General features: G+C 41.3%; 1 protein-coding gene across 1 annotated transcript in view; it reads left to right on the top strand.

Annotated features, from left to right (window-relative positions):
• LOC106147608 (predicted GPI-anchored protein 58) overlaps positions 1-10,101 on the top strand; it is a gene marked incomplete in the record, with an annotated part of 11,283 nt that extends 1,182 nt beyond the window's left edge. Inside the window, 4 exon segments of the mRNA XM_013510006.1 lie at positions 890-980; positions 5,402-5,470; positions 6,819-6,891; positions 10,068-10,101. Of these exon segments, the coding sequence (XP_013365460.1) occupies positions 890-980; positions 5,402-5,414 (104 nt within the window).
• Between the last annotated feature and the right edge of the window lie 634 nt (positions 10,102-10,735).

Raw genomic sequence — 10,735 nt, 5'->3', positions numbered from 1 at the left:
CCCCCCTGCCGGGCGCTCAGACCCCTCCGGATCTGGCCCCACCGCGGCCGTCCAATCCCGGCCGTCGCCATCGCCTGCGAGAGTGCGGGCGCCAATCAGCGCGGTCTCCATGCGGCTTCGTGCGCGCGAACGCATCCACCTCTGCGCCCACCCGCGCCCTGTGCACCGCCCCCCACACGAGCGCATCCTCCCCCACCACCCGTGCACCTCTCCGCCGCCCTCCATAGGAGCGCATCCTCCACGCCCAGACCCACGCACCTCTCCGCCAACCTCCCCACGAGCGCATCCTTCTCACCCCCTACCCGTGCCCCCCAGCACAAGTGCGCCCTCCCTCTAGCCCCCACCCGTGCACCTCTTCGCTGTGTTCCACTCGAGCTCATCTTCCATGAGCCCCGCTCGTGTCCTCTCTACTCACTCTCCGCACGAGTGCATCCACTCTCCTTCACCGTGACCGTGTCCCTCTTCACCTGCCGGGCTCCAGGTATCCAGTCCTACGTGCCTCCACCAGGCCCCTCGCGTAGCTTCCCCTTTACGTGTACTACGCCTACCAGCCCAGGCTCTGTGAACAGGTCGCGTTGCAGCTTGCCAGCCCACCTCTGAAGGAGACGGGTGTAATTCAACAGGGAAGCTCAAGACACCCGGCAAGGTGCCAGTTACAACCAGGACACTGATACTGCCGTGCACGCCCCCATTCATTCCCCCGTAAAAGTATGACAACCTGCCACCAACGACCCTATTCCCTTCAGGAGCAGAATTGGCCTTTCTAGATGGAGCTGGTTTGCAGGCCGGACTGCTTGGCATTGAAGAGGACAGCCAAGGCCTCTTGAACAGGATGAACAGCTGCCCAGCCACTCTGACTGGCTTCTACTTCCCTGACTGTCTCCGTCAGGCTTCTACCTGTCTGCTTTTCTGGCTGCTCTCTTGCTGTGCGTGGACTTTGAGCTGGGAAGTTCTGCCACCCTTCAGATTCCTAGGGAATGGTGAGTCTGATGGGCTTGAGTTGCCTGGACTTTCATGTCCCATTCAGTTCCCTGCCATGGACCCCTGTGTTCTGGGGCCTGGTTCACGGAATCACTCTGAATGCTTGCACTTCAGCAGGTGGAGGCTGAGGAGGGACCACCATGTATGAACACAGCTGCTTCATGAGGATCCAGGCCTTTTAGATTCCATGTGCTCCAGATCCCCACTACATCGATATCGTGCACCCCAATGAGCTCCCTTTTTTATAACCCAAGGTCACGATTAGCTTGGCCACTTTAGAAAACTATGTCTGTTACTAAAATTCAAATTGCATATTGCCTTGGTGTCCTATGGGAAGATTATTTTTTCTGGACCTAATTAATAGACATGGTGTACAGTAGACGTAAACTTTGAATTAGAATCAAAATAGCTAATACTTGTGGAACACAGTCAAAGCTTTAGGCTAGCACCTTCCATACATTATCAGTTATTCTTTCACAAAATTGTGTGATTTAGATCCTATTATTATTCCTGTTTTACAGATGAAATAGAAATTTAGAGTGGCTAAATAGGTACCGGGTTACCAAATGTGAGATGAAGGATTTGAATCCTGGAAGTTTAATTCCGCTGCCTGCAATGTTACACAGAAAAGGTACACAGAAAAGTCTTGAATGTAAGCTCTGTGTCCATGGGGAAGATGGAGGAAGTAAAGAGGTGGAAAAGTAGCCAAGTGCCCCAAGCGCTAATATTTTATCTTGCAAAGAGAGAGTGATGGCTTCACATTGTCACATGAGGGAGGGGAACACTCACTGAAGGAGTGACTGAGATCTGCTAAAGGCCTTAAGAAAAAGAAGGTGAGAACCAAGATGTCTTTTAAAAAGTTTGCAGCTGGGTGTCACACAGGCTGGCTTCCCAAGTGCAACTTTTGTTGAGTGTTTAATAAATTCTGTAAAAGAGCCACCTTGCCCCAGCAGCCACTAGAGGGCTCGGCAGAGCTGCAACCCGAGCTGCCCTCTAGCGTTGGTGTTGCCTGGGACCCTGTTGGGCCTTCTTAGGGCCCACCTGTAATGAGAGGGCTTCACATGGTATCACACTGAAGAGACTTTATTGCCAGAATGAGACTTCCTTTCAGGAAGGGGAGGGTCAACCCCTGCTACTCACTTAACACTTGAGAGTAGAGTGAGTGCTTTAGTATAGTCTCAGCACTCTGCGAGGCCGAGGCAGGAAGATCTCAAGTTCTAGGCCAGCCTGAGCAGTTTAGCCAGACCCTGTCTCAAAATAAGAGCTGGAAAGCATAGCTCAGTGGGGAGTGCTTGCCTAGCATGTATGAGACCCTGCGTTCAATCTCCTGTACCATAGGGAGGAAAAGCCACTAAGAAGCTGGGCGGGGGGTGGGGGGTGTTGCGGTCAATGAAGTTATCAAAAGTTACAGTTAAAAATTCAAACTAAACCCAGAGTGCCTGAGTAAAGGCCAGAGTGCAGCACCATGCTGGTCCCCTCTAGGAAGGAAGGCCTGTACTAAGAACCCTTAAGGACTTAAAACTGACATAGCTCATTTTTTTCAGTTTCAGTTTGACTGAGTGGGAATAAATATAAAACACTAGAGTAAAATTGAATTCTTAATAAGCTTCTGCTAACATTTGAGAAATGCTGAATTTGTCCTCCTATGAGAGGTGGAACTGTGGAAAATTCTGAGGAATACTGATATAGTTGGGAAGGAAAACTCTAGGCTTAGAGTACAAGATCTAGGAATTCAAATCTTCTGTTTTCATCTCTGTAAAAATGAAAATAATGCTGGAAGGGGTGGTGCACACCTGTAATCCTAGCACTCAGGAGGCTGAGGCAGGAGGATTGCTGCAAGTTCAAGGCCAGCCTGGGCTACATAGTAAATTCAAGGCCAGCCTAAACTACATGGCAAGACCTTGTCTCAAAAAAAAATAATAATAATAATAATGAAAATAATGACTAACCCCATCAGGTTTTATATGGAACTACACATAAGACGATATGTAAAGCACAGAAGAAGGGAAACTATGAGATTGATTGTAAATACTTAAAGGTAATGACTATGTTTCATTTATTCTAGTAGTTCTAAGTAAGACATCATTCCTGACTTCTAGATGTTTAATACATATATTTGTAATTCAGTGGCTACCTACCCTTAATTTTTTTCACCTAGTAAAAATACTGTCTTGCTCTCTTATGTCAGTAAATCCTATCTTCTTTATGAAACTAAACTGTTTTTACTTTCCAGACTGTAGCATGCACACTTATCATATAGAGTATTCACTATGCCTAATACATGATAGTATCAGACACAGAAAATATAAATAAGTAAGACCTAAGACCTATCCTCACCTCAAAGTAGTTCATATTCTGTGGAGAAGAAAGTCATACTAACATATACTAATTAGATGAGATGATGAGTTCTGAAATACAATCATGTCCACTAGTGCTGTGTCGATATGATGAAGAGATCGGTCTATTCAGGGTAGAAGTACTGTTTTCTTGGGTAGTATTTGAACTGGGCCTCCAGGAAGGAGTAGGTCCGTAGGTAGAGCTTGGGGGAGGATTTCAAGACAGAGGGCTACAGGAGCACTGGCAAGAAGCTGTAAAAAGGCACCACTTGATGAGCAAGTAACCCATAGCCCTGTGTTAGCCCTGCAGCCACACACTTAATGGAGTACAGAGGTGGGGAAGCAGCTGTCATTTGTATGAAATGCAGTATTACTTGTAGAGTAGTACCTTGGGTTGTGAACTTAACCCATTCCATGATTCTGGAAAAGACGGCCACTTTCATTTTCATGAAGGAAAGATGGCCATGGTTGTACTTGTCACCAGAGGCAGAGTTTGCAGAGAAAAGCATTCATGAACCAAGGTACCACTGTACTGTAGTTGTTCTATCAAAAGAAGATGAACCCTAAGGGAAATTTCATCACTGGTAAATATTGGTTAAGTGCCAAAAGTGTACGTTTCATTATCACACATTGCCGTGGTTTATATAGAAAAGGTAAGGTTTTACCCTCTTTTTCTTTTCTCCCCCTTAAGGATAAAAACCTCCTCTTTCCCTCTATTCATTATTTTTTTCTGCCTTCTCACATTACAAATGTTTTCCTCCAGGAGTTGAAAATAAGACATGGAGTCCCTTACATATGTAATTTAAGAGAACAAGTAAAGAGCCTTCCACCCTCCAAAAATCTTACATACCAGAAAGTAATGGTTAATTTCTTTGGGTTAAACTTTTGTCTTTCAAAAAGCAAATAGTGCTGGGCATGGTGGTGCATACCTGTAATCCCAGCACTTGGGAGGCTGAGGCAGGAGGATCACTGTGAGTTCAAGGCCAACCTGAACTCCATAGTGAGTTTGAGGCCAGCCCGGACTACAACGTGAGACCCTATCTAAAAAAAATTTTTAAAACAAAGGCAAGCAGTCCTAGGAGGGCTGAAATATTAAGTGCCAATGTTGAGTTTTCAGTCTTTAATAGGTTTAGGAGAGGGTTACAGTAGAGAGAAGTTAAGGAGTTTTTAGGATCCCTCTCATGTTTTTCTCTCTGTCTCCCTCCCTCCCTCCTTTTATATATATACAGAGTCTGCCAAAAAATGTATACATCCAGAAAAGAAAAGCTTGTATAAATTTATGGAGACATCATGGGATTTATACAAGTTACTCTTGGCCCCTACAATTACAAGAGGTGCTCAAAGTGGTGGCCATTAGATTCCAGACATTTATTAATACGGTTAATTGCTGAAGTGTGCATCATTTTTTGGATGGACTCGAATAAATATATAATATATATATTCTGCCTATATATGCATACATGTAACATATAAATGTAACATATCTGTATATATTATGTGTATTTGTATGTTATATGTACATATGTATATATGTTTTATATATTTATAAGATACACAATAGGTACTTAAATGTGCCTTAAAATGAACTGAAGAAGGATAGTTTGTGGATTGTTAGTTAAGCTTCATGGGTTTGGACCACACTGGCACTGACTTCATCATTGTGGGATTGCCCAGGAGGAGCTCCTTTATTATATAAAGGAATTAGTGTACATAATTGTAGGCACTGGCCTGTCTGAAATCTATAGGGCAGGCCAAGCCAGAAACCCTTGGGTAAGAGTAGATGCTGCAATCCACAGATGGAATTTGTTTTTCCTCAGGAAGAATGTCAGTTTCAGTTTTAAGACCTTGCTCTTGACTGGATAAGATCTACCCAGATTATTCAGGAGAACCCCCTTTCCTTAAAGGTAACTGCCTCTACATATACCTGCAGAGAGATATTTAGGCTAAGGTATAATGGAATAACTTGACATATGTCAACCCTGCTAGGTCCAGTAACTGTCCAGTTAGCAGTAACCCTGCTAGGTCCAGTAACTGTCCAGTAACTGGTTGATGTTAGCATAATTTTTTGTTTTTTCCATTCGTAGTGCCTCTAGCTGAATGTGTAGCATCATTCTCTTGAATGGGCCAAGCCTCAGCTTATCTGCTATATAAAGGTGGGTATATTGATGTAATCATCCATCTTTGTCTTTATAATCCTGGCTCCCTGGTTAGAACAGGGCTTAGCATCTGATACCAAGGCAGCCAGTCTCCTGGCTAGCCAGTGGCCTCGGAAATGGCTAAATAGAAGAGCTTTGCTTGAGGAAGGGGTTAGCAATTAATTAGCAACTTAGATTCTTTCTTAGAGAATATGAATGTAATAAATGGAGAGGGTTAGGCACTTAACAGCAAAAAACAGTAGTTGAACAACATACAACGGAAAGCAGACCTTAGAAGCCATTAGACAACAGGAACTGGTAGAGGCAATGAGTAAGCAGGAACTGTGAGAAGACAAGCTGAAAGAGTAAAGATAAGATAATTGCTTGGTAATGATAGATGCTACAAGCCCAGGAATTGATAGGAACTGAGTAATTTTCAGATGGAGCATGAGAATGAGGGGGCATAATTGGGGAGGAACAGGGCATGAGAGCACCAGTCAACCTGGGGGAACTCCAGGGTCTATCTAGAAACCTAGGAACATGAGAATAAGTGACCTCATAGACACTCAAAGAGACAGAGAATAACAGCTGTTACGTATCAGTGCCCTTTTGGCAAGTGATTTGACTTCTCAGATCTCTGAAACAGGCTTCCATTACTCCCTTAGTTTGGGTGAATCTCTCTTCCCTTAAAAAAACTTATGGTCCTCATCATCTGAATGGTTTACTTATGTCAAGAAGTACATTTTCTCAAAAGTCTTTATCAATGGGAAGATCCACCCAGGTTGGATTAGACCTTGATGGAGACCACTACGAAACAGGCCTGAGCAGGACTTAAATTAACCAATTGGCTTTTCATGTTTACTTGTGAGTCTGTCCAAAGCCTAGGCTCCTTGTCTGGAGATGGGTAGTGGACTCATAATAAGTGAACCTTTGTGAGTCACTGATCCCTACTAAGGCCTGTAATGGCAGATGAAGCAGGAAAGCCTCAAAGGATAAGATAAGATTAGGGCCACGAATATAGGTCAGTGACAGAAGCGCCTGCCTGGCAAGTGCAACGTCCTGAGTTAGATTCCTGGTTAAAAAAAAAAAAAAAAAGACAAGGTCACAGCCAAGGACACCTAGATCCAACCTCAACTAAATAAAGACTGTAGCCTCAGGCATCTCACTCCTGGATGGATTAATTTAATACCTTACTTGGAGAAGTCTTTGAGTGGTTCCACCCTTTTTGAGTACTCTCTTCCCTTCCTCTGATAACTAAGTAAATAGGGGTCACTGAGGGAAGGTCCCCAGAGAATCTCGAATTCTGTGAGAGGGTTTTAATCCTCCTTTAGCCCTGAAATCATTCCATTTGCCTCTTTTTATTTAGCCTTCATCATACACTCATTTGGGAGATTGCCGACCTGATCATCCTGCAGTAACTGAGGGATATTATAAACCTGGTAAGACCTGTCCTTTCTCCTTATGTTGTAGACACTATACCACTGTATAGTATGTACCACTGTATATAGTATGTACACTGTATATATAATATATACCACTGTATGATCATTGTAGGCCCGTGTATTTGTTTCTTGTGTCTACCTCTGCTGTCTCTGGAGCCCAGAACTGCATGATGTCAGGAAGTATGTTTTTATTCTTCACTGTATCTGCAACATATAGTCTCTATCATAAAGTAACCAAACAATAGATGTTTGTCTAATTGAGTTAGTGAATCTGAAAAAAACTTATCTAGTTCAAGAAATAAAAGCAGAATGTTAGAAAAAGCTGAGTGGACTAATAAGAAAGTCCAGTAACACATTCATAATAGTGTAGGAGCTGAAAACTTAGTTAATTCAGACTCAGAATTCACACCTACCCAACTTCCCACCAGCCAGTTTTATCTGTTCAGTGTGGTATCTGGTGCCATAAGACTCCAGGGTTAAAGGCACTCTAGCCAGCCCTGGTCCTTTTAAGAGAAGAGCTGGTTTCATTCTCCCTTTAACCTCCAGTTCCTCTTCTAGATTCAGACCCACAGCCTTGGGTGGGCCAGGCTGAGGCTTACTGTCAGGGAGGTTGCCTGGTATCAGAGGTTAGCTTTTGGGTCCAGTCCCATCCCTCCTTTTGCCATTTCCCTGACCTCAGGCAAGTTCTTTGCCTCACTGAGCCTCTGTTTTCTAACTGGTGAAAGAAAACATAATAATTTCCACACATTGTTGTACTGAGGAGTCAATGCAAATCATTTGTGAAAATGCTCAGAACAGTGCTGTACACGTGGTAAGATTCAAATCATGTGCAGTTTCCTTCCTTTTTACTTCTGGGGAACTGGAAACAAACAGGATGATGGTAGAGAACAAGGGCAACAAACACTGATAAAGTACAGGTCATTTTCACCAAAAGCCATATAGCACCCAAGCTAGCTGCTGCAGAAGAGTTCCTTTTTTTTTTTTTTATTTTCTCACTGCAGTTAGTAATTAGCAATTTGTTGTTTTCCATATTCTTGAAAACGCCCATTCCTTCCAGGAATTCTACACCCTCCCTTTCCTTGTGAAGCCCAGTCAGAATTTTTTTCTTTTTTTTTTTTTTTTTGGCTTTTTGATACAGGGTCTCCCTGTGCAGTTCAGGCTGGCCTTGAGCTCACTATGTAGCCCAGGCCAGGTTTGAACTCACAGCAATCCTCCTGCCTCAACCTCCAAAGTTCTGGGATTACAGGTGTGCACCACCATGCCTGGCTTCAGGAGAGTTCTTGATCAGCATGGAAGGACATTGGGATCCTCTTGATTTGAAACTGGGGTACAGCAGGTGAAAAGATAGCCAACCCTGATTGCAAGAAAGAAAATGTTGCCTACATGAAGCAGAGGATTCAACAAATGCCATCTCAGAGAGTTCTGGGAGATTGCTGAGGTATCTGACAGTAAACCCTTTCAAATATCACCCCTGGCACTGAAAAAGCAGGAGGGTTCCTAATCAATTGGGAAGTCTCAAAGATTATTTATATGAATTTTAAACTCATATCCACCCTAACATCTCCCAAAGAAGATGAGTCCAGCTGCTGTTTTGAGGCACTTAAAAGCTTAGATGGAGAGGGTGTCCGAAGTCTATGTTTTCTAGCCATTTGAAGAAGGGTTTCCCTGCACAGTATTAAAAACTATAGGCTTAGGGATGTAGACTGCTTCTGTAGCATGTGCTTATTCCTGAGTTTGATCTCTAGCACTGCTCAAAACAAAACAAAACAAAAAGTAAAAACCAAACAAATTGTTAAAGCTATTTTCTGAATCCAAGAAGGATGAACATACAATGCTCAAGAATTAGTGGAGAAGCTAGTTAACTCATAGTTGTCTATATATGGCATATCTATAAAAGTAACAATGTAAAATTAAAATTTAGTTTATGCAGTGGCAGGCTTTTTCTGTGAAAGGCCAGCAGTCTGGTTTTGTTGTCCACACAACCTTCTGTCAAAACTACTCCATGCCACAGTCGTATGAAAACAGCCAAACATAAAAAGCGAAATCCTTAGGTGAGGTTTCATAAACTGAAATCAGAGTAAGTAAAAGTCAAGCAACAACTTGACAAATCAGAATATCAAAACAAAGGGACTATATTAATGACAGTCATGATTTATATGGAAAGAATACCTATAGCAAATAATTTTTTTTTGGAACCAGAAATTGAGCTCAGGACTTCATGCTTACCAGGCAGGTGCTGTGCCGCTGAACTACATCCCCAGACCACCTAGAGCAAATAAAAAGTAAACTAAGAGCAGATCTTTTGAAATCAACAACAGAAAAATGGTGAAATTAAGGACTCTATTTTCTGACTTTAAATAAATTTGATTATGTTGTTGTTTACTCAAATGAAATATCCTTCCAAGCTTAGGAGACTTCCAAGGTAAAAGAGGAGAGCATAATTAAAATAATGTATTTAAGCCGACTGAAATTGAAAGCAAGACAAAGAATAACATACAGGATTTTGTGGAAAATGGTGAATGCATTTAATTCAAAATAAAACATTGAATATAAAATTGTGATAGTAACCATTAGAAGAGCAAAATATGGGCCAGGGATATAGCTCAGTGGCACAGCTCCTGCCTGGCAAACACAAGGTCCTGAGTTTGATTCCCAGTACCAAAAAAGAAAAAAAGAGCAGAACATGTGTATAAGTCACAATCTAGTAGGTAATCAAAATAAAATTTAAATATGAAATACATATTTCATTAAATATATTATAAAATAAAATATTCTAGATTGGATTTAATAATATAATTGTACAAGACATCTCTGAGTCATAAAGTAATATGCAGGCTGAACACAAAAGTATGAAAAAATATGCAAAACAAATAGCAAGCAGTAATTAGCTAGTGTAGTCATACATTTATCTGGCCAAAAAAAATTCATCTCTAAGGCAACACAGAAGAAAAGCATGGAAGACTATTGAAAGAAATGAGAAAGTGTGCTGAGATATAGGGAGACTTTTTTTAACACGAGTGATAGTGTAAATATGCTGATAAACTGAAAGCCTTGAAGAGATAAGCAATTTTGTAGAAAAACAAAATGGAAATATTGAAATGCTCAAGACTTTAAACATTGTGTGTATTTTATTGTATTTTATTTTATTTTTTGGTTTTTTTTTTTTTTTCCAGTACCTGGAATTGAACTCACGACCTTGCGCTTGCCAGGCAGGAGCTGTGCTGCTGAGCTAAATCCCCAGCCCCATTGTGTGTATTTTAAAAGTCTCTCTCAGAAAATACAAAAACAAAACTAAGAAAGCATAAACTAAATAGTTTCACAAATAAATACAAGTAAAAATTCAAGGAAGATATAATTATGATCATATAAAAACTCTTCCATGGAAAAGAAAAAGAGACAGCACTGCCCAACACATGATATAAAAGCAATAACTTTGATACCAAAAACAAGCAAGGGCAAATAGGAAAGAAAATTTCGGGCCAGCTTTACTCATGAACATAACTGGAAAACAAAAATATATAATGTTAGAATAATATAAAAAAATATTTCAAAATGGCAAATGACAAAGTACAACTTATATCAAAATTGGTAAAATATTGAATATTGCCAAATCTATGAAATGAACTACTTTGTGATGTTATAGATGGAAATAAGTGTACACCTAGCAATAGAAACTGAGAAATCATTGGTTAAACTTTAACACTTTATACGTTTTTTAAAAAAGCAATCTCATCAACAGACTATTACTTGACTTTGTTAACCCTAAATAAATGACCTTCCACAAAGCTATCACTTAGTAGTAATGTATAAGGTGGATTTCTTTGACAATTATGAAGGAAGG

The sequence above is a fragment of the Chinchilla lanigera genome, unplaced genomic scaffold (assembly GCF_000276665.1).
Source record: "Chinchilla lanigera isolate Chin_1 unplaced genomic scaffold, ChiLan1.0 scaffold00008, whole genome shotgun sequence".
NCBI classification, from domain to species: Eukaryota; Metazoa; Chordata; class Mammalia; order Rodentia; family Chinchillidae; genus Chinchilla; species Chinchilla lanigera.
The sequence above is the reverse complement of the archived record's forward strand: the minus strand, read 5'-3'. Positions and strand labels throughout refer to the sequence as shown.